The 24,962-nt window shown below is 39.5% G+C and overlaps 1 protein-coding gene across 23 annotated transcripts in view; it reads right to left on the bottom strand.

Moving 5' to 3' along the window:
• Positions 1–24,962, bottom strand: part of Dmd (dystrophin) — a 2,094,227-nt gene that overhangs the window by 135,536 nt on the left and 1,933,729 nt on the right. For 19 of the 23 annotated variants that reach the window (XM_078034984.1, XM_078034996.1, XM_078034982.1 and 16 more), the window contains one exon: positions 4,377–4,438. In XM_078034984.1, the coding sequence (XP_077891110.1) occupies positions 4,377–4,438 (62 nt within the window). Of the gene's footprint in view, positions 1–4,376; positions 4,439–10,308; positions 10,489–24,962 lie in introns of those variants that run through there. The other 4 variants (XM_078035003.1, XM_078035004.1, XM_078035002.1 and 1 more) reach the window with 3 other exon arrangements.

Below are 24,962 nucleotides of genomic sequence, written 5' to 3'. Positions count from 1 at the left end.
TAGGATTTGTGGCTGGTATGTGGTGACCAACATAGACACACTTAACTGAATGAATAAAATCAATGAGATCAGTGAAAACACAAACAAAAGAGCAGGGTCAAATCCTAATATAGCCCCCTAAGACTATGTAGCCCTGATCAATGCATCTCTGAACTTGATTTCACTATCCTAAGAAATGTGAATGTTGATACTACCCACCATGCCAGTCAATTGCTGGCATGTCACATACAAGCAGTTCCCAAATAAACAGAATTTATCAAATGATGAGTCATCTTCTGATAAAAAGTTATTGGCACAAGAGGGCTGGGGATGTGGCTCGGTGGTAGAGCGCTTGCCTAACATGTGTGAGGCCCTGAGTTTGATCCCCATTACCAAAAAAAAAAAAAAAAAAAAAAAAGCTCAAGGACTATTTTATTATAACAGAAATACTAGCTCTAAAAGCAGAAAAGCAAATTTCAACATGTACTTCATTTTCAAGGTGTTATTAGGCTAGAAAGAAACAGAATTTGAGCTGGGTGCAGTGGTACACACCTGTAATCCCAGAAACTCAGGAAACTGCGGCAGAAGGATCTCAAGTTTTGCAGTGGGCTTGGGCAGTTAACTTAGTGAGATCCTGCCTCAAAATAAAATTTTCTGTTTTGTTTTGCTTGATTTTGGTGGTACCAGGGACTAAACCCAGGAGCATGTAACCAATGAGCCACATCCCCAGCCTTCTTTTTATATACAGACAGGGTCTTGCTAAGTTGCTTAGGGCCTTGCTAAGTTGCTGAGGCTGGCTTTGAACTCACAATCCTCCTGCCTCTGCCTCCTGAGCCACTGGGATTACAGGCATGTGCCACCTGCCTGGCCAAAATAAAAGGTTGAAAGGGTTGGGAATGAAATGAAGCTCTGCAGTAAAGTGCCCCTGGTTTCAATCCCCAGGATGGAGGGGGTGGGGGTGGGGAAGCAGTGTGTGGGGGATGATTTTTCAAAAGGGGTTATACAATTGATCACATTTACATGACTGCATTTTATCATATGCAAATTATACCTCAATAAAGATGATTTAATAAATGATAAAATTTGCAATATATGAGCCATAAAATCCCCTCCAACTGTAAAATTCCATTACTTTCTAAAATCCAGTGACTTGTCCCAGGTCATAAACTATGCAAGACTATTGGCTTTGAGTTTACCATCACATCCAAACTACTAAGAAAACTTTATAAATATGATGATTACATTTACACTTAAGTACCACTGAAGGTGAAAACACCTATAAACTGATAGTCTGTGATTAACGCCTTTTTTGGGGAGTTTACCAGGGACTGAACTCAGGGGCACTTGACCATTGAGCCACATCTCTAGCCCTATTTTGTATTTTATTGGAGACAGGGTAGGGTCTCACTGAGTGCCTATCTCTAATAAAATACAAAATAGTGCCTTGCTAAATTGCTGAGGCTGGCTTTGAACTCGAAATCCTCCTGCCTCAGCCTGCTAGCAATTAGCACTTTTAAACTAGTATGTTTGTAATTTTTCAGGACAGACAATTAAAAGAAAATGTTATCCCAGAGGCTTAGGTGGCTGAGGCTACAGGATCGAAAGTCAAAGCCAGCCTCAGCAATTAAGCAAGACCTTAAGTAACTTAGTGAGACCCTGTCTCTAAATAAAATATAAAAAGGGCTGGGGATGTGGCTCAGTGGTTGAGTGACCCTGGATTCAATCCCTGGTACTTTAAATAAATAAATAAAATAAAATGTTAGAGAACAATCTGCAATGAAATGGAAACATGGTCATAGCACATTTTTAGGTGAAAAAAAAAGCAGGTCACAAAACAGAGCGATTCAATTTTTATAAAAATGTATCTACTGAAGGAAAAGATGTTTTATAAACAAAATTTTGAAGGCTACTAAACATTAGTTAATTGTGTCAGGAACAAAAAGCCTGTAATCTGTGATTTAGGAGGCTGAGGAAAGAGGATTCAAAGTTCAAGGCCAACCTCAAGAACCCAGTATATCTCTGTGTCAAAATAGAAAATAAAAAGGACTGGGGATGTGGCTCAATCCAAAGTACCCAAAATAAAATAAAATTAGTTAACTCTGAAGGGTAGTTTATTTGTCTTCTCTTTATTTTGTTAACTTGATTATTTTCAAACTTAAAAAAAGGGAATAGAGCTGCGATATGGCTCAGTGGTACAACACTTATCTATCATGTACAAAGCCCTGGGTTCTACCCCTAACACCAATTTTACAAAGTACACCAGTGTTACCTTAATGTTATTTATTTTGTAATAAAAGTAAGTTATAAGCCAGGCTCAGTGGCACAGTCCTGTAATCCCAATGTCTAGGGAGGCTGAGGCAGAAGGATTACAAATTGGAGGCCAGCCTCAGCAATTTAGTGAGACCCTCAATAATTTAGCAAGACCCTTTCTCTGCACAACCACAAGAATGGGATCATAATTAGAATAAGTTATACTCCATGTATGTATAAATGTCAAAATACACTCTACTATCATGTGTATCTAAAAAGAACAAATAAAGAAGGGGGCGGTGGTGCATGCCTATAATTCCAGCAGCTCAGGAGGCTGAGACAGGAGGATTGTAAATTCAAAGTCAGCCTCAGCGATGTGGAGGTGCTAAGCAACTCATTGAGACCCTGTCTCTAAATTAAATTCAAAAAAGGGTTGGGGATATGGCTCAATGGTCAAGTGTCCCTGAGTTCAATTCCCGGTACCAAAAAATAAATAAGTAGAGTAAAAATAAAAATAAAATAACAATAATGATAAAATGGAAGGGATACATCTCTGTTGTAAGCACCCCTGAATTCACCTCTGAGTTCAATTCCAGGTGAAAACAACGTTACAATGTTACAACTAGATATCATGGTAACATAAGTGGGAAACTTACTAGTGGTCTAGGTCTCTGTAAGCTACAGGAGGCTTACAGACAAATTTAGAGGTCCTGAGAGTATTGGGTTAGGAGATGGGTTTGCCCAGAACAGCTGCTACCTGCTTCATAGGAAGCCTTCATTCTCACATCTGCCAAAATACATATTCAGCTCTTCTACCTGTACTATAAACAGTCCAATATTAAAAGCCAAAAACATTTTGTAGGGGCTGAAAAATGTAGCACTTGAAGATTAACTGATCCCAATTTTATTTAAATTGTTTACAAGTTTACACACTTACTCCTAGACTGAAATAAAATATTACAGATTGAGGATGTAGCTCTGAAATAGAGCACTAGCGTATGAGAGGCCCTGGGTTCAATCCTCAGCACCACCAAAAGGAAAAAAAAAAAAAACAATCTGCCAAACTGACATATCACTTGAAATGTATTAGATATCACTGGCTAATAGAATTATAGGTGACTTTTCCTTTTTCCTACATATTATGTACATTTTTCAGTTTTTCTGCAGTAATTCATATCATTTATAGGCAGAAAAAAAGTGCGGTAAAACAATTTTTTTTGGTTAATATTGCCAACTCTATTCCTTAGTGACCCTATAGTTAAAATCCATTAACCGATGAGCATCTGTGACAGAAAAGCAGTAACAGCTGCACACAGACCCTGTACACATATATACAATTTATGTTCAAACACCCTGATTCCTGTGGGCTTCATCACAAAGCTTTAAACCCAAAGAGATTACCTCATGTGTTTTAGTCTATAAACATGTCCATTCACAAAAATGCAGACTTTAAAAGGTAGAGAAAATATGACTTTTTTAATTTAAAGAATCTACCCACAATGCAAGAGAATTCATTTCAGATTATTCTGTACAAGGCTAAAAATGACAGAATAAATGAAGGAGAGTCTAAAGAGATTGGTGTTCTCCCCTTATCTGTAAACTTGTATTTCTTCAAAAAATTCCAAGTTATGAAGGGGAGGACCCTATCAGGCTCTCACACAAACAGCAAATAAGCCATAGCAGTGCAATCATTTAAAGGATCACACTGATGACCTGACAGGCCTTAGGAATTGTGATCAATTGAAAAGATGGCAGAAAATTCCTCTATACAATATTTGTTGGCAAAAGCATCATCTTGGTTTCACATGGAAGAAATCAATAAAAATAACTTGAAATAATTTTCTTTCTTTGTGGGGAAAAAATTGCCATTCATTACAAGTGTTTTTCTTTGGGGGCATCAAATAAAACTATGAGGACCTTTAGGGATGCTGAATTTTCAGGAATCAGTGAAATTTTAAAAGTTATTTTTAAGAAAGAAATCTCTGAAAAAAAAGAAAGCTAATTGTCAATTATCAATAGAAAGATGCTACGATTTTTATCCTTGAAAATACCTAGTGACATATTTATACAACAAATGATTTGACACTACAAACTATACTGAAAGTCATCTGTCATTTAACCTGGAGGAAACATGGTCATATCCTTACCTAAAGACTGGTAGAGCTCTGTCATTTTGGGATGGTCCCAGCATGTTGTTTGGGTCTCGTGGCTAAAACACAAAATAAGAAGAATCACTTTAGAATTTATGATGGGCAGTAGGAAAAATGGGGGAGAGTGGCAGGGAACAAGATGTTTACTTTTGAATCATTTGGCATCTTTACTTCCAAGGACTTTCATAGAGTAGTGAAGACTGTTTATCTTGCAAACAGAAAGGCCTGTCGTCATTTTTTTTAAAGGGAAAAGCAATATGAACGTTATTTGGTTCCAGAATTTGTTTCTTTTTTTGTACCCACAAATCGACTGCATTTCTGTTATAATAAATGGACCCTGTTATGTAATCAATAATCAAAGATGAGAATTTCTTCACCCATTCAATGTGGAATATACAGAAAGGACACTGACAATTGATCGCTATTCAATTCTGTCACGAGAGATACTGGACATTAGTTCCATGGCTATAAATCACTTCACTTCTCACTCGCTTTCACCACTGGGACCCTTCTCCATTACTCTTCCCTCTCCTTATCCAGATCTCATATCTGTGACACTTGTATTCCATTTCAGCTTAAGGTATGGCCAGCACCCAACTAATATATCATACCTTCCTTCTTCCCATTACTTTTAGAATGTCTTCTTAACTCAGTATTCTCTACACCACTTCACCTCTTCCTATATTTACTTTGGCCTGAATGAAGCATTCATAGTTCTCCATTTCTCGGGAGTGTGGTTGCCTGCTATCAGCTCCTTCCACAAAAGGAACAAAACACCTTTGTTCCTCATTCAATTACATGAATAAACCCAAGAGAGATAACTACATATACTTTTCCTTACTTTGGCCCATCTACATAAATCACCATAGCATCATATTTCCAGTTTCGGGGATTACATGATGGGCTATGATAACACAAAATGCAGTTTTGAACAATTTTTCAGTATGCAGAGCCTATTCATAATCTTTTAGGGGGAGGATAGGGAAAGGAGAAATTACTTTAATTGGGGTACTTCAAGGGCACCAGAAAGTATAGAGGCCTCACACAAAAAGAATTTGGAGAGGGAGCAATGTCACAGGGACTCAGCACAGGTTTGGATTTTAGGGCTTTGCGCCCAACTGTTTGTGAAATTTGAGGCAAGGCTACTCACCAGAGAGAGTTAAATTACTACTACGTGATATAGGAAATTGACTATCACATTTTGGTGCTCAATATGTGGTTGTTTTTGTTATTATGTGGCCTTCAAATTACTGTCCATTAAAAGCAAACCTTGTATTAGTTGATTACAATACAGATGTGAATCCAACTGCAGTAAGCCAGTCACCCTTCCTAGACAGCAAAACATAACACTCACTGGTAATACCTTTGTTTTAAAAAATAAAAAGTAGAAAACATAAAGGAGTTTCATAAAAATTATCATAAATTGAACAATGACATATGGAAATTAACCAAACTGTACCACTTCAAAGGCCATCCCTATGATATTTACCATTCACTGCAGAGCAGAGAAGACTAATGAAATCAATTTGCAAGAAAATGTTCACTTGTGATCCGGCTCCCTCATGTAATCCCAGGCTGAGGCAGGAGGATCACAAGTTCAAAGCCAGCCTCAGCAAAAGAATGAGGCTAAGAACTCAGTGAGACCCTGTCTCTAAATAAAATACAAAAAATAGGGGTGGGGATGTGGCTCAGTGGCCAAGTACCCATGAGTTCAATCCCTGGTACCAAAAAAAGAAAAGAAAATGTTCACTTGGGAAGCGCTGTCTCACTCTCTTCTAAATAAATGTTCATTTCTGTTTTATTTTTCCACAGAGAAAATGTACATTTGAGGAATGTTAACAGGGGCTTATCAGTTGAGGGAATGTAACAGAGTGACATGGAAGTCTTAGGAGTAAGAAGAGCAGGAGATGCAGTCCATGCTTTAGGGAGTATTAGGAAACCCCATGACCAAGCCAGTTTCCGATTTGGAGAGGGGCAGGCAGGACTGGTACTTTACATGCACAGCACAAAGAGACCGCAGCTTGCAGCTTCATGGGAAAAGTGTTGCTTGTTCTTCGGCATTTTTTAGCTTGCAGAGTGATGGGGTACCAATTTTGTACACAGGTGCACAGCAAGTAAAGGTTACCTTTTATTGAAACCAGCCTGTACTTAGGTCTTCCCCATTTCCAAAGGTCATCCAAATATGAGCACCAGGGAGGGAAGAAGGGAAACACACCTGTGCCCACATGTGCAGGCCCTTGTTTGGCACAGTGCATAATGAAACAATATCCTATTTCTAGGATATTTGAGGGACAGTAGCATCTTCAATGGATCTGAAAAAAACCATTTGCCTAAGCTGATAAACCTGACCAGAGACAGAGAACCACCCTGAAAAGTCACCACCTAGAATATACTTCAAATCGGAGGAGTATGGCAAGGAAATTGACTTGTACCAAATGCAACTTGTACCAAATGAGAAACGTGCATAAAATTTACAAGAGAATCACAGAGAGAGAGTTAATGAAAGCTTCATGCAGTACCCCCATCTGTGAGAAAAATTCTCATGACAATATACCTACATTACCACCTTTCAAATGAATTTATTTTGCAGGTTAAAAATTATGAAAAAGGTTTTAGAAATTATTTTTTGAATCCACAAGTCCTTAACAAAACTGAAATTTACTTTGCTGGAAGACATAAGAAATTGTCAGCTCCATATCCCATCCCTTATTTGTGTGTGGCAACCATAGTCCTTGATAGGTACTATTCTACAAATTACCTGTGATTTTGATTTTAGAAAACATGAATAACACGGATAAGTGAACTCCTTAAATAATTCCAAAACCCAACCTTTTAAAATTTTTTTTTACCTTCCTCTCCTCCAACACACACACCCTTTATTTTTAAGCAATGCAAAGTAACCAGAAAAACAGATTTAGATTTCACCTTTGCAGTCTTAGTTTCACTTCATCTGCAAACCAGTACTAAAAGAAAGAAGTGAGCACAAGCAAAAAGAAAAGAAGAAAGGGTGTGACTAATTCTCAAAACTAGAAAAATAATCTTTTAATCAGTTAATGCTAAAAATGCTTGGCAGCACAGCTGAAAGGACTTCAAATTTTTGAGCAACTACATGATAAAACAAATATTCACTTTACTGTATGTGGGTGTTTTCTACCTGTGGTGAACACAAGGTCCTACTGGGACATATTTAACACCCTCAAATAGACAGGAAAGATGGATATGGATCCCATGAAATGATAAACACAAATCTACGTAACTCACATCTATATTCTACCTCTTAGAACAAACTGATTTTTTTTTTTTTTGCCTGTGATCAATACGGTTTTACAGCTGTATTTCTTACTCTGTGCCTGTCTTCAAAAACAAGAAAATTCTCAATAACTCCATGACAGACAGCTCACATTTATCTGGAACTCGCAGGCAATATAGAAAAAATATGCCCTGCACTCCACTTTCCACTTTAGAAATACCCTCCACAAATACCACGTCCAAACAAAAAGGAAAATCTGAAACCTATTCATACATTAATGGGTACATCTTTGTTCAGCCTTCCAGAGAACAATGATGTTCAACATAGATCACAAATCTGTATGTACATTAACACAGAGATTGCCTTCATAAATAATCCTTAAAACACTCTTCAAATCTTTACAAAATTCTATTCATTTTGGCCCTGCTGGTCCCAAAGCGTGGCATCAGATATACCTCTCTGAGCAGTCTTCATGCTAAGATTCCCCCCCAACACACACACTATTTTTTTATTTGTACAAAACACAATTACCTCTCTTTTTTTCATTTTATCTGAGGCTATGATAGGAACCTAATGCAAATTAAAATATAAAATAATTGGTCTATGAAAAAAGACCCCAGCAACACCTACTTGTCAATAATAAGAAATTAAAGCATTACTCTACTGAGCACAGGGCTGACCTAATTTCCTACCATACAATTTAAATTTTCTCTCACCTTCTTTAGTTTCAAGTAGTGTGCAAGGTTATTATAACCACCTCAGAGCTGTTCCTGCTGTCAGTGCTGGAATAATCAGACTTATTGGAAGAGCGTTTTTAGTTTCTTAAAAACAAACATTAAACACTTATAAAAAGTAACAAATATCTACTGCTCTCACTGGGGAAATGGCAGTTGCCTAATTAAAATAAGATTTCTTCTGCCACCACTGTTATTTGGTACTGAAAATATTCTGAACAGTTGCCTTTAAAAAAAATATATCTTTCCACTACTTCCCAGGGAGGAAACTAATCACTATGCTATGATATGAAAAGGTAGAGTTCTCTTGCGATTTGCAGAGGATTAGTTTGGCTTCATATATAATCTGGAGCCCATTGATCCACACACACAAATGATTTCCCTTTAATCTGGGGATCAGACTCTTTTTCTAGAGGAACCTTGGCATCTGCATGCTGAATTGTTGAACTTGGCTTGCGCTGCTGGAATATTGGCAGGGTGGGGATGGGAGAATATACTTAAAAGTTTCTGCTACTGTGGGGAAGGGGCTTAGAAGGATGGGTGTCAATCTAAGCATCACAAATCCTATTCTACTTCCTATTTCATGTTCCCTGGATATTTAACATTTTTATTCTGTTTGGCTCAATCCAGGGCAAAGATGATTGCCTCAGTGGCTGTTCCAGCTGTTACTTGTTCTCCGTCTATTTGCTTTTCAAGGTTTGCCTCCCACCCACCCTCAACTTTGGCCAAAGCAATTTCACTTCAGGGTCGTGTCCAATCCAAGATCAAACAATGATGACTGAAACCAATTCCACGGTGATCAAGGGTCGGAGACCTTTCATATAAGCGTGTTGTTTCGTTAGCTCCTCTCACTTCTCTGGGAACAACTGTCTTCTCCAAAGAGGTGCTGTGGAACAAGGAAATTACAAAATCCAGGCAGAAAAAGAAAGCGTGATGGGGGGGCGGGGGGGAGACGACAAGAAGAGATGACAGGTATAATGAACCAGAGGGACCAAGAAGAGCTTATTGGCCACAGAAGAATACAGATTTTTCACTTCAAGACTCGGCTTGCCACTTAAAGCGGATGGATTTTTTTCATGGTGTTTAAAGCATTTTATAATTAATACTATGCCTCCCTCAGGTAACTAAACCCCTTCAAATTCAGTTTCAAAGTTAACTTCAAATTTAACTGAGATAAGCAAAGTGTCCAGCCCTTTTCATTGCTGAGATCGAACTGGGAATGCCAAACTTTGCTTAAAGATGAACACAGGCACCTGGAGAAACGTGAGAGAGGAACACCCCAGAAATGACTCCACACCCAACCCCAGAGGGCAAAAGAAGTCTAACCAACCACCCGAAACCCTCGATCTTCTCTCCGCCAAGTCCTTGACTTCTAGGTTTTAATTGGTTTTTCTTTCCTGATTTCTCCAAGTCTTGAGGCATGCAATAAGCACGGTAGAAAACGTAGCGAGGGAAATTTCAGTTGGAATCCTCAGAAGAAATCAGGCAGAAAGTTGACCTTTTGGCACTTGCAGTGCAATGGAAGGTAGAGCCACACGTGCCCCTTCCTTCTGCGAGGTCCAGAGACGATTTAGGAACAGCCTGTCTGGCTCACGTCCACACTGGCAGCCCGGAAAGAGGCAAAAAAGCTCCCGGCCCCAATCCCTGCGCGAAGAACATACTGTCCGCTCTGGGCATGGCGAGAAATCAGCTTTTTCTGTCTGAGCCCGTCCCAAGACCGGGGAAGAGGCTTCCCGAGAGCTGGGCGCCAGGGGAAAAACCCCCGGGGGCGCACCTGCAGCGGCGCCACCAAGACCCGCGGGAGAGGTTCCTCGACGCCCGGACGCCCGGGGTCCAGTCACCGCGCCTGTCCAAGTTTTGGCTTCCCCGGCTAGCCCTCTGTTCGTGCCACAAGTGCAAGGATTGCGGCGCGATCAGAGGGGGTCGTGGGCTGCGATCCACTTACCCTTTGAGCTGTTCCCTCATGGCTGCAAGGGCTCCGCGATCGGGGGCGGGCGCAAGCAGAGGAGTGAGCTTTCCAGAGCCGCCGGGCTGCCCGAAAGTCGAGCGCCGCCGCCGCCCAGGCTCGCAGCCGAAAGCACTGCGGAGGAGCCGGCGCTGGCGGGCGGGCGGGCAGGCGGGCAGGCGGGCCGGCCGGGGAGGGGGCGCTGCGGGCAGACGGGGCGGGGCCGTGCTGGGCTCCGCCCCCACCTAGACCTGGGAACTGGGACTCCCCGGGACTAGGCAGTTGGAGCTTGCAAAACAGAAAGGAAAAAGAAAAAGAAAGAAAGAAAAGGAAAAAGAGGAAGGGGATGGGGTTTTAAGGTAGACCCAGGAATCTGGAAGCCACACACTGCTTGCTAGCACCCCTTAAAACCTCTAGCAAGACTACTTGTTGCCTAAATAAATGACCTAGGTGCAAATGACCTCATCGCAAATAATTAGTGTGTGGGCTTGGAGTTTTCTTTTTAGAAAATGAAAGAAAAATCACATGCACAACCCCCACACACACTTCCCCCTCAATTGAAGATTAAAGTGGTGGGGCAGTAAATTCAGGTTAGGTTCAGGCTGGATCAAATGAGATTCTTAACAAGCATTTGCATTTGTTTTTGTGATATAGCAGTGGTTCTTAAAATGTAGTCTCGGGACCAGAAGTATCAGAATCACCTGAAAACTTCTTAGAAATGAAAATTCCCGGGGCCCCAGCCCAGACCTACAGAATCAGAAACTCTTAAGCACACTAAAGCTTGAGAAGCACTGGTGTAGGCTCTCTCTCTGATTATGACACCATTGCCAATGGTGCTTTCAGTATTCTTTCAGAAACATCTAATAGGAGCTCTTTTTTCCAGTGGAACATTTTATTCCAAAAGTTACAGGGCCTGGACCTTTCAAATATGTCTCATCATAGGGTCTGCAATATGATGAAACTAGTTAACTACACAAGATTATTTTGAGCCTGGAAATATTCCAAAAAAGAAGAAAGCCTTCATTAGCACAAGAATTTTCCACAACCTCCACATAATATCTTAGAGTCGGTAGAGTATCTTATGATAAATTCCTTTAGTTTTTTCATTGTCCCTCTTCATCCATTTATTTTGTGGGCCTGCTTTTCCTTTTTATCTTCTTTCAACCCTCTGCTTTTCACTCTCCTAGTTGATTCATTCCACTTCGGTCTACAGTTTAAACACATTCCCGTTTCTTTTTAAATATTCTCCCCCCACCATCACCATTTTTTTCTTCTCCTAGATTGTTCAAGCTGAAAGGACCTGGAGATATCAATTTCCTATTACCATATGCTACAGCATGCAGAGAGGCAAAAATAAAGTAGTGAACAAAATTAAAAGGGGATGCCAGTTTTCTTAATTACCTTTGACAAACCAGAAAAAAAAATCTAAACATTATCATTAAAGACATGTGCATGTAGGTATATGACACTTCTGGTATATCACCTCATAAATTGAGGCTTGTTAGTGTTGTCCTTTAGCAATTTTGAGCCTATGAGTTGTAGAGACAGATGCTATTATGGTCTGAGGGGGGCACACTAGGATTCATTTTAGGTGAAGTTGTCATTCTGTCTAAAAGCAAATTCTAGGTCTGAGGGAGAGCAATTAATGTCCTGTGATGAGGAAGTAAGTGACCTTTGCAGTTGATCAGTGACAGTAATCTCTATGTCAATGTGGGACAACACTTAAATATTGTTTATCTTTATTTCAGTGAAAAGACCCAAATCTCTCAGTGTGGACGTTTGTAATATTAGAAATCAATTGGCTAAGGATTTGTAAAACCTGTGTGGTAAGACAGGTTGTCATTCTCTTCCTGTTTTTATTGTTGCTTTGTTGGTGGCGCCTTTACACTTGTAAATTACCTGCTAAAGAGTCTGGGGTTCTGGGTTGGGGGTACAGCTGAGTGGAAGAGCACTTGCCTAGCTCAAGGCCCAGGGTTCAGTCTCAACACAGAGGAAAAGAAAAAAGATTCAGGAATTCTGATATGCTTCTCTAAAATATAAATGCGGAAGTCTATTTTTTTCAGCGTCCAATTAGAAAACTACTAAGAACGATTTGTCAGGGGGGAAAAAAAAGAATGAAAAACAAGAAATCACTATTCAGTTTTTTTTTAAATTTGACAGATGGCAATCCTCAAAAATACATCTTTAAGTTCTTTTTTAGACTGTAGTTATAGGCACTTGAAGGCTTGTTCCCAAATCTTGATGTTATTTTAGAAAATAAATACTGAAAGTATTATTAGGAAATGACATGGATATCAGACTGACTGTTTTGTTGTCAATTTCAGTCAGATTACGAATTTTGCTTATTAGGGAAAGATATTTAGAAAAAAGCAGAATTGATATATCTTCATTTTATATATAAATTATATAGTGATGCCATATATGATAATATATTATTTATAGTAGCTGTGTATTATTATTATTATTATTATTATTATTATTATTATTGGTGGTGGTGCTGCTAGAGATTGAATGAATCTAGGGCCTTCTGTATGCTAAGCATGTGCTCTACCATTAAGCTATAGCCCCAACCCCCATAATGATTATGATTATGATTATTACTGTTTTTTAGAAAAAAAATTTAGTTGTCAATGAACCTTTATTTTATTTATTCATTTATATACAGTGCTGAGAATCAAACCCAGTGCCTCATACATGTTAGGCAAGTGCTCTACCACTGAGCTATAATCCCAGTGCTATTACTGTTTTTTTTTTCTTTTTTGTGGTACCAGAGACCTAACCCATGGGCACTTAACCACTGAGTCACATATCAGCCCTTTTTATTTTTTATTTTGAGACACTAAGTTGCTTAAGGTCTTACTAAATTGCTGAGGCTGGTCTAGAACTTTCAATCCTCCTGTCTCAGCCTCCTAAACTGCTGGGATTTACAGACATAAGCCACCATGCCCAGTTTATTATTGCTGTTTTGATGTGAACCACAGACACAAAAAGAGCCTGGACTTCTGCCACCAGAACAAACTTAAGTTGAAACCCTGACACCAGAATCTACCATGAGCTCTAGTCCCCAACGTCACAACTAGAATATGGTGGTGCAAGGATTGAAACTAGAGAGTCTGGCTCTGAGGATCATGGTCTTAGCTACTTTGGTATGGAGAGATACGGCTTCCTTTACTGTGGGAAAATCTGTTTTCTCTAGAATGCTCATAAGCAATCTCACTGATGATGACACAGGAGAATAAATTTGTTAGAAATAGGGGTAAAGAAGGAATGAGATGGAATGAGGTCAAAGAAGGTGACCCAGTAAATTTTCCTCTAACCAAAACTCCAATCTGAATCACTTAAACTTTGTGGATATCTTAGAAAAATCAGAACTTCTCTGACCTAAGGGACTGTGCTGGATTCCCTCATTCTTCCCTCCATCTCTATTCTCTGTCCTTCTCCATTCTGGAGCCCTAGAAGGTTAGACCTCTGTAGAGGGCATCAATTGGGCTCTCTTGCCCTTTGATTTCCTTTTGCTTTCAACCAATGGGAGGCAATGATGAAAGGCCTATAGAAGAAGATAAAAGGGCAGAAGGAGAGTGATGGCTGGGTATTTATTCCCCAGGTTCCCTCCTGCTGGTCTCTGGCCTAGCAGTAGCTGCATTCTTTGACCCACAGCTACAGGTTTTGTTGGGCAGTCCTTCTAGCAGCAATAGCATTTTGTAGGAGCCTCAAACCATTCCTTCCCCGTGCCCTTTTGGGCTAGTATTTACCATTCCTTGTTCTTGCCCCTACCCTACCCAGACCTTTGAAAAGAGCCTTTTCATTATACTCTCTTTTCAGTGCCTTTTTGAATGTACCATCTGTTTTTCCCAGGACAATGAATCAAACCAAGGCACATCCAGCTAAAACCACATTCTGGGGCAATAGACTAGATGCTGAATAGAGACTACTGCTAGATGATGAAGTCAGCTTTGCTCCTTGGAGATGAAAAGCAGACTAGACTCACTCTTTGGACAAATACTTAAAAGAAGGTTTCCCTGTAGGCGCATAAGGAGCTTCTGGCCTATTGGGGTAAAAGGAAGTTAAAATTACAAATGGTAGCAATTGTGAAGGTAGAGTCCTGTTCTTTCCAAGAGACTCAAAGGTCTGCTTGTTCTTTGGGAGAGAATGTCAAGATAGGGGTTAGAGAGCCAGGCATGGTGGCAAATGCCTTGTAATCCCAGCAGCTCGGGAGGCTGAGACAGGAGAATCGTGAGTTCAAAGCCAGCCTCAGCAAAAGTGAGGCACTAAGCAACTTAGTGAGACCCTGTCTCTAAATAAAATACAAAATAGGGTGGGGGATGTGGCTCAGTGGCCCAGTGGTTGAGTACCACTGAGTGAAACCCTGTCTCTAAATAAAAATACAAAATAGGTATGGAGGTGTGGCTCAGTGGTCAAGTACCACTGAGTTCAATATCGAGGGGAAAAGAGAGAGAGAGAGAGGGGGGGGGAGAGAGAGAGAGAGAGAGAGAGAGAGAGAGAGAGAGAGAGAGAGAGAGAATGTAAACTATGGAAGTGGCAAAAAGGGTGGAGAAATGATAAAATAAGGTAGACAATAGAAGAGTCTTTTGGGGGGAATACCAGGGATTAAACTCAGGGCATTTGGCCACTGAACCACATCCCCAGCCCTATTTTGTATTTTATTTAGAGGCAGGGTCTCACTGAGTTGCTTAGGGCCTAACTGTTGCTCAGACTTGATTACAAGGCTGGCTTATGAATTTGTGGTCCTCCTGCCTCAGCCTCTTGAGCTGCTAGGATTATAGGCATGTGCCATCTCACCTAGCTAGAGAAGTCTTAACTGACTAAATGTGTGAGTGGAGGGAAAGGAATCCTAGCTTGGCTGCTCTTTGGAGTCATCTGGAGAAGGTGAAAAACTTTAGATGCCTAGCCAAGCATGGTACATGCTTTTAATTCCAGTGACTCTGGAGGTTGAAGCAAGAGGATCACAAGTTCAAGGCCAGCCTCAGCAACTTAGCAAGACCCTCAAAATGAAAATAAAAGGGGCTGGGGGGTGTGGCTCAGTGGTAGGGCACTCTTGGGCTGAATCCCTACTACCACCAAAATTTAAAAATTAAAAATTCAGATGCCTGACTTCTACTACTCAGAGATTCTGATGTAATTGGTTTTAAGCACTGGGATTTGTGTGTGTGTGGTAATGGGAATTGAACCCAGGACATTGTGCATGCTAGGCAAGTGTTCAACCACCACTGAGCTATACACTCAGTTTCCCCCACTCCTGTCCCAGCCCATTTTTAAATTTTATTATGTCAGGATCTTCCTAAATTGCCCAGCCTGGCCCCCAATCTGCAATCATTCTGCCTCAGACTCCCAAATCCTTGGGATTTCAGGTGTGTGCCACTGTACCCAGCAGGCACTGGGATTCTTAAGGCTCTTCAGGTGATTCTAATATGCAGCCAAGATTGAGGACCACTTTGCTAAGGGTGACTCCCAAGATTGGATGAGTAGCATTTACCATGATGGGAATTTTAGAAAAACAGGACAGAAGAAGGTTATGGGAGAAAAGATTTCAGTTTTGAACACAATGAATTGAAGGTGATGTAAAAGTGAAAGTATCCAGGAGTAGTTGGACATTGTAGTCTGGAGTATAGAGGGAAGACATCTGGATTGGAGCTATGGTTACAAAAGGTCAGTGTTGTAGGGGTCTTTGGTTTGGATGAGCCCATCTTGTGGAGGGTGTAAGGGTCAAGGTAAGAAACAAGGCTGCTTCTACTTTCCACATCTTTTTCCTTTCTAGACAGCTTGTGGTTTCAATGTTAGTTCAATGCTACAATTATTTTACATTATAAAACAATGAGCAGAATAAGAAAGGAAAATGACAATGAATGGTTTGCTCTGAGCACTTTATGGGATGGCCCCTGAGGGACTTCACCAACTCCTAGAGTTCAGCTTTCCTCTAGCTCCAAAAATTCCTATTTGAATTCCTTTTTGTTCACTAACCAATCTCAAGTACAACCGGCCTCATTTTATAAAAAGTCACTCAGAGTATAGGTGTTGCTTAAAGATGCATAATACATATTTTAGAGTAAAATGTCAACATTTGGGTATTCTTTAAACACAGAAGAACTCCATGTTTCTCTTTGCATAGTACAAGTACTAACCATAAACAGTGAATCAGACATCTAACAAATGCTTACAATAATGGTGAATCGATGCCAGTTAGGGCAAATAGCATGGCATACCAATTAAAATGTGTATAACAATCCCTCTAGATCAATCCAAAACCATCATCTTTTGGCTATGATATGAACTCTAGCCAGTTCACATTCACCAGCAAAGGAGGCCTCTACATTCAGACACAGAGCACTTTACACCCACACAAAAGCCTATTTTTCCAGGCCCTTCCTCTGCAGGGAGGCAGGGTAAGCCAGACTGAGTGAGGAAAGTTCTCTGAGCCAGCTGCCATCTAAACCAGAGATTTCACCAGACAGGTTCCAGATAAAGTCGAACTCTGCTTCAATCTCATGCAGTTTTCTTTTAATAAGATTTCTCAAAGCTTCACAGAGCCACCTATATCAAGCTGAACATCTAAAAAGATGTGAAGTTTAGCATCTTCACTAAAATAAAGCCACACTTCATTAACCTCACAGGCCTAGAGTTGCTTTGTGGGAAAGAATTCAGCAAGCCTATTAGCCTGCCAGCCATGGCACTACCCGGTGTATATGAAGCAACCACACCACCTTCTGCTGCTAAAAAAGAATAACTGAATAACTGGTTTAAGGTGGTTCAAGTGTATCTGGCTGCAGCATTTCTGGTCCACCTTAACAACAGCTCAGAGCTGTAACTATTTGTCTGCCTTTCCCAAAGCGATTGTGCCAAATAACAGGAATTTCAAAACTAGGCAGAAATTCTGACACTCTGCATAATCTCTCTTCCTCTTCAGCTACAAATAAGGCTTTGTATTCGATTAGACTCACAGCAGGTGAAAACCCCAATTAGTGAATTCATTCTGGGGCCTCTTTCTACCTTCCTCCCACACATCCACACTTTAGGAGAAAAAATAGGGGAAGTCACAGTCTTTTCTCAAATCACAAGTACATTAACCCTTTGATCCACTCAATCAAGAAGAATATTCATTGGAAAATGGAAGGCTGTCAAAAAATTCTTCTTTCTGGACTTCAAATGGGGTACAGAAAATTCTATTTTACTAGACTTTATTGTTTTCTTCAAATCTATAAATGCTCTCGGATTTTCTGATCAATCCAGAAATTACAGTTTTTCTTTCTAACTGAATACTCACAATGCCAATATTATCTAAAGAATGATTAATGGACAGTCCACTACAAGGGAGAGTTACTTATAAGTTATGTTCTTATTTTGGTGTACTTGAGGTGAGAAAAAAATATTAATTTTTAGTTTAAACAGTGTGCTTTGGCCTTAGGAAATGCACAAAGTCTATATTTCATACTTTGTAAATATTTATTTGTCAAAGGAAATTCATCATTGGGTAAGGATAGAGGTTTGGTTTGAATGTTCAAAAAAATTGAGACAGTTTTAGTTCTTAGAGTGATTTACTTATACTTTGTCAATTGCTTCTTAGGAAATAATTCACAACCCAGTTTTATTTATGAGCATATGATTAAAAAAGAACAGCTTTGTCTTTTTTAATTGTTTTAGTCCTGTCACTTTTCTTGAAACAAGTCATAGGACTTATTATCCATAAGAAAATACTGAACATATATCAAATAGTAATGCAGCTTTTAGAAGTAGTCATCTGTTACTGTCAGAGGTTCATTTCATTTTGAGTCTTTTTAATTAAAATGCAAAGTTCTACGTACATGCCTTCCTAAATTATCCCTCTCTGAAATACTTGAATTTCATAAAATAACATTAAATGCTAATCTAACCATTATTAATACTTATGACTTGGTTCTCAAGATTTGGAAAAAAGTAAACAAAGGAATTACTAGTCAATTAAGGGAAGAAGGAAGTCATCCTAAATTGAAACAGATAAGGAAAATTGTAATATTCAAATGCTACAGATGAAGACACACCAGTTTTTCCTCCTTTGAGATGAATATCTAGAAGACTCATGTTCTATCAAAAGCAGCTTTCTTAATCTTCAGCATCATAACTGTATAAAACAGCAGAAGTATTAAAGTAGAAGGGCAGTGTCCAGACCAATTTTGTTCCTTAGAAGCTAGTCACTTAACCCTTTAAATGTGAGTCACTTACTCCTTGGGAGGTTTTGTATACAGATGGTACTGCACAGGGCCATAAAGACTCTGAATGGGATTTGAAGGCTGGGGAATACTGTGTTAATGCAAAATAGCCTGTCAGGCAAGTCTGATTCCTTAGAAGAAGAAAACTCAAGGTGTTTGGGAATTCTGCTAAAAATATGGCATGAAGGCCAGGTGTAGTGGTGCATACCTATAATCCCAGTGACGCTGGAAGCTGAGGCAGGAGGATTGCAAGTTCAAACCCAAGCCTCAGAAACTTAGCGAGGCCTTAAGCAACTCAGCAGGACCCTATCTCTAATACAATCTAAAAAAGGACTAGGGATGTGGCTCAGTGGTTAAGTACCCCCTGGGTTCAATCCCTGGTCCCCTCCCCCCCCAAAAAAAACCAGTATATGGCACAAAGAAAATCCAGCACCATCAAAGCTAAGATATATATATATATATATATAAACTTCACACCATTTTCTATTATTCTTTGAATCTGAAGTTAAAACATGAATATTATTCACACTTGTTAAAATGTGTACCCATATTTTTAGAGAGCAGGACACTGTGAGAGAGCTAGTGAATACTGATTTAGTAGGGGACAGTCCAAGAGAAAGATCCCCTAGAAGGAGAAGGCCTCTTGGTGGCAGGCCTTAAACAGCCAGCATGTGGTAGGAATTTCACACAAAGACAGGCATCCATGAAAGGGAAAATGGAGGTAAAAACCAATTTCACCAATTAATGATACACTAAGGACTGAATCTTGTACTCCCACTCTGGCTTATTTTTGTCAAGGCATGTTTTGAAAATGAAAATGAAATGTGGCTACAATAAAATTGGATTTATCCACAATATTCAAGAAATGTTTTCATGTGCTACCCCCAGACTAAGTTTTCCTATTAAATATTCCCCTATGTTAATTTCTTTAAATGATGGATTTATGGATTTTGCATATGTCTTTGTAGATCATTAAAACTCTTCTTATTTGGGCTGGAGGTAGAGCTCAGATGGTAGAGTACTTGCCTTGCATGCATAAGGCCCTGGGATCAATCCCAGTACCACAAAAAAAAAAAACCAGCAACAAAAAACCTCTTCTCATTTTTCTTTATAGTTAGTAAAAATTGGGGGGCTGTGGAAATATATATCAGGTTCCTCTACTAGGTGGTACTAGGTGGATCCAAGGGCCTTTCTGTTGTAGGGATACAGCTTCATATATGACCAAACACAATACCAGACAGATTACAATAAATACATAAATTGAGAAAAAAGAAAAAAAAAGTGAAGCAAAAAGGGAAAGGTAATCAGTTTTGTTTTGTTTTGTTTTGATACAGGGAATTGAACCCAAAGGTATTTAACTACTTAGTCACATCCCCAGGTCTTTTTTGGATTTTATTTAGAGACAGGGTCTCACTAGTTGCTGAGGCTGGTTTTGAACTCACAATCCTCCTGCCTCAGCCTCCAGAGCCACTAGGATTACAGGTATGCACCATCATGCCTAGCTAGGAGATCAGTTTGAAACCATGGAATCAATGAATGTGAATTTCAATTCAGAACTAAGTGGGTTGCCAAGTATGGTAGCATAGGTCTGTAATTCTAGTGATTTGGGAGGCTGAGGCAGGAGGATTACAAGTTTGAGGCCAGTCCCAGCAATTTAGCCTGACGCTATCTCAAAATAAAAAGGGCTGAGGATGTGGCTCAGTGGTAGAGTGCCCCTGGGTTCAGTCCCCAGTACTGGGAGTGTGGGGGTTGGGGGAGAACAGAGAAAAGATAAAAAGAATTAACTAGGCTTAGATCACCAGGGTTCGTGTGTATTTTTGTTAGCATATGAAGAGCTGAAGCATGTTTCTTAAATTGACTCTGTGAGCTAATCTCTCATATTAATAATTTACAAGACAGACTTTCTATGTTTAAGTACTGCTGAGTAATGACATCAGTTTATGCTTTTTAGGAACTCAAAAAAGTATCAGGCAATATTGAACACTATATCTTAGAAAAGCTAGTTGGCAGGAAACAGTACTGTTTGATATCATTAACACCTTAGTGTGGGAATCTGAGTCCTCATGGCTTGACCTACTCCCATGCCTTCCAGGCTGGCCAACAGAGAATTGGAAGCGTCTTCTCATATAATGGGCAGAGAAGAAGAAATTGGTACTGCCTGTACCTTGGTGGTACTAAAAATTGAACCCAGGGATGCTTTAACACTGAGCTACATTCCCATTCCTTTTTCATTTTTATTTTGTATTTTGAGACAGCATCTGGCTAAGTTGCTGAAGCTGACCTCAAACTTGTGATCTTCCTGCCTCAGACTCTCGAGTTGTGGGGATTACAGGCATGTTTATCACTGAGCCTGGTACCAGTATGGTTTCTTAGGAAACAGAATTGAATAGAAAATATGAGAGTATATTGCATAGTAAGAGTAAGCAATATTTTGTGAAACTTTTCTTTCAATCATACAAACAAATGAAGAAATATACAGGTTGGGGCTGTAGCTCTGTGGCAGAGTGCTTGCCTAGCACATGTGAGGCACTGGGTTTAATCCTCAGCACCACATAAAAATAAATAATATAATAAGGGCATGCTGTTCATCTACAACTAATATATATGTGAATATATACATATATAAAAATATATATATGAATATATACACATATATATGAATATATATACATATATATTAATCTATACATGTACCCAGGGTAATGATGTCTGTCTCATGTACAACCATAGAAGTGAAAAATTCTGCTCCATTTATGTACAATGAATTGAAGAACTTTTTACTGTCATGTGTAACTGATTAGAATTTAAAAAAATATATACAGATGTAGATACATGTGTGTCATATTTGTGTGCTCTGGTGATGATATACAAAAAACAATTTTTTTTTTCTTTTTGGAGATACTGGGGATTGAACCCAGGGGTGCTTTACCACTGAGCTACATCCCTAGCCCTTTTTTGTTTTTACTTTGAGACAGGATATTGCAGAGTTTCTGAGGATCTCACTAAGTGGTTGAGGCTGGCCTTGAATGAGCAATCCTCCTGCCTCAGCCTCCTGAACCTCTGAGAATACAGGAATGCACCACCATGCCTGGCACCAAATATAATTTTTACAGTGGATTAGTCAAGAACATATGAAAGCTACTGAGTCTACAGCATAAAGGAATGGATGAACTATGTACCTACTAGACAATTAATTACTCATAATAAAATCTCTCCGGACTAGGGTTTAGAAACAAGTTGATGGTAGTCCATTTGCAATCCTACTCTGTGGTCAGAGCTGGAACATTACAAAAAAACTCAGGAAGACAAAAAGGTTGGGAGCAGGTAGGGAAGGCGTTCATCAAGTCTGAAGTTATATCCAGGTGGATGCTGCTGCAAGGGATGAGAATATGCTCTTAGGGTTGTCTACTTAGCCAGTTGTTTGGGTGACTGGGAGTATACTAGGAATCAGCCCTTTCTTTTTCTTCCAAATGGCATGGTAATACTGTCACATTGAAGAAGAAAAAAAACATTGCTGCTAAAAGTATTGTCAAGGGGAGTAACAAGTAGCTCACACTACTATACAACTGCATGTTGCCTGTCTGAGCAATGTACGTCAAAACAGAAACTGAGAAATAATCCTTCTGCTCTCACCCTGCAGTGAAGCGGAATTTGCAGCCCTTGTAAGCATGCCCAGGTCTAAGCCAACAAATGGCAAGCATGTATTTGACAGAATGATGACATTTTAAGGCTGGATGATCCTCATTCTACTTACTATCTATAAATTCAACCTATTAAGTGTTTGGTAATATATAAAAAAGTGTTTGTGAAGATTGAAAATGATTATGCCTGGAAAAAATGTATTCTCATATAATTGTAGGACCATTTTAGATAGTTTTAGATATTAAGTACATTAAGAGTAAAAATAACAGCTTTAGGGATAAAACTCTTCTCAAAAGAGTGTCCACCTATGAGAACAACCAAAAAGGAAGTCATGATCTTTTTCTTCAATATTTAATCAAACATTTGTCAAACTCCCTGTAGTAATAAGCAGTTAATTAATTACATTTTAGAATCAGTATTTCTTACATTTTAAAATCATCAGACTAATCAGGTGTGGTGGCACACGCCTGTAACCACAGAGGCTCAAGAGGCTGAGGCAGGAGAATCACTAGTCAAAGCCAGCCTCAGCAACAGCAAGGCACTAAGCAACTCAGTGAGACCCTGTCTCTAAATAAAATACAAAATAGGGCTGGGGATGTGGCTCAGTGGTCGACTGTCCCTGAGGTCAATCCCCAGTACCAAAAATTTTAATAAATAAATAAATAAAATAAAATCATCAACATATGGATACACTATTTCTATCACTGGCCTTGAAATTACAAATCAACTGGTTAGCCCAGCATGATTACTCATGAGGAAAGAATTTTAACAGCATACCCCATTATACCTCAATTCAGATTCTTTTCTCCAATGCTTTGTGATATATTATGGAATGGCCAAAATTCTACCCCTTTCCTGACAGCTAGCTCCTTCATGTGACTGTTATCTCCTTCTATCAAGCAGTAGTCTTTCCCTACGCCTTGTATCTGGGATGGCCTATGAGATGACTTGATTCAGTCAATGGACAACACCAAACATGACACAAGCAGAAACCTAAGTCCCCATATGACAAGGCCTGTATTAGCACATTGAATGATGAGCCACGCAGACGTAGTTGTATCTGTACCTAGATGATAGTTTGCTTGTCAACCATCATACATGCCAGTCAGGCCACAAAAGTTCATCCAGTTGCAAGCTGACCACAGATGCATGAGCAAGCATAAGCAAAAGCAAAGAATAGTACAACTGGTCCAAGCCAGAGAAACGACCCAATCCTCCCATCAGACACTGTGCTAAGTAATGGCTATAATGTTCATGGTCTACAAACTGGCTTATGGGCAACGTCTGGTCCATGGCCTGTTTTTGTACAAACTGCCAGTTAAGTATGATTTCTGTATTTTTGTTTTCTTAATTTTATGTGCACATATGTTTTGTAGTAGCAGGGATTGAACCCAGGGCACTTTACCACTTTGTTGTATTCCAGTATAAAAGTATTTTTGTGATAGGGTCTCATGAAATTGCCCAGGCTGGCCTTGAACTTACGGTTCTCTAGTCTCAGACTCCCAGGTCACTATGATTACAGGTATGTGTGATCACTCCTAGCTTGATTTTTACATTTGCAAAGATCTGTTAAAAAAATTCTGAGGGCTGAGGTTGTAGCTCAGTGGTAGAGCACTTGCCTAGCACATGTGAGGCACTGGGTTCAATCTCCAGCACCACATAAATAAACAAACAAATAAATAAATAAACAAACATACATCTGAAAAAGCATATACAGCAGAGACCATATGGGGCCCCCAAAGCCTAAAACATTTATGCTCTGGACTTTTATAGAAAATGTTTGTTGAGCAAGGCCTGTAATTGTAGCGGCTTGGGAGTCTGAGGCAGGAGGATCAGGAGTTCAAAGCCAGCCTCAGCAACGGAGAGGTTCTAGGCAATTCAGTGAGATCCTATCTCTAAATTAAATACAAAATAGGGCTGGGGATGTAGCTTAGTGGTCCAGTGCCCCTGAGTTCAGTCCCTTGTACCAAAAAAAAAAAAAAAAAAAAAAAGAAAGAAAAAGAAAATGTTGAAGCCAGGTGTAGTGACACACACACATCTATAATCCCAGCAACTTGGGAGGCTGAGGCAGAAGGATCATAGGTTTGAGGCCCACCTCAGCAACTTAGCAAGACACTGTCTCAAAATTTAAAAAATATATATATATATATATATATATATATATATATATATATATATATATATAAAGGGCAAGGGACTTAGTTCAGTGGCACAGTGCCCTGGGTTGTTCAATCCCCAGTACCAAAAAGAAATAAAGAAAATGTTTGTTGAGCCCAGTGTTAGGCCAATAATTTATGAGGTGGTTTGTTATGCAGCAAAATGTAGCTGATACACATTTATTCCCAAGAAAAAGTGTGAGAAACTAGAATTTTCATATAGGACTCAGTTGAAATCTAGTTAGTTGATACTGGGTATTCATCTTCTAACTGCTTGTTAATTTAGATAACACTTGAATGAAATGAACAAATTCACATATAACCTGGGAAGTTATTTTTGTAGTGTGGTTTTCAAAATCAAGAATATTTTTTCAGTACTGGAGAATGAACCCAGGGGGCACTCTACCACTAAGCTAAATCCCTGGCCCTTTGTATTATTTATTTTGAGACAGGTTCTCACTGATTTGCCCAGGCTGGCCTTAAACTTGCCATTCCCCTGCCTCAACCTCCAGAGTCATTGGATTATGGGTGTGTGCCACCACACTTTACAACAAAAGATTTTTTAAATTTTAGTTTTTGTAGTTGTAGATGGTCAGAATGCCTTTATTTTATTCATTTATTTTTATGTGGTGCTGAGGATTGAACCCAGTGCCTC

The sequence above is a fragment of the Ictidomys tridecemlineatus genome, chromosome X (assembly GCF_052094955.1).
Source record: "Ictidomys tridecemlineatus isolate mIctTri1 chromosome X, mIctTri1.hap1, whole genome shotgun sequence".
Taxonomy (NCBI): Eukaryota; Metazoa; Chordata; class Mammalia; order Rodentia; family Sciuridae; genus Ictidomys; species Ictidomys tridecemlineatus.
The sequence above is the reverse complement of the archived record's forward strand: the minus strand, read 5'-3'. Positions and strand labels throughout refer to the sequence as shown.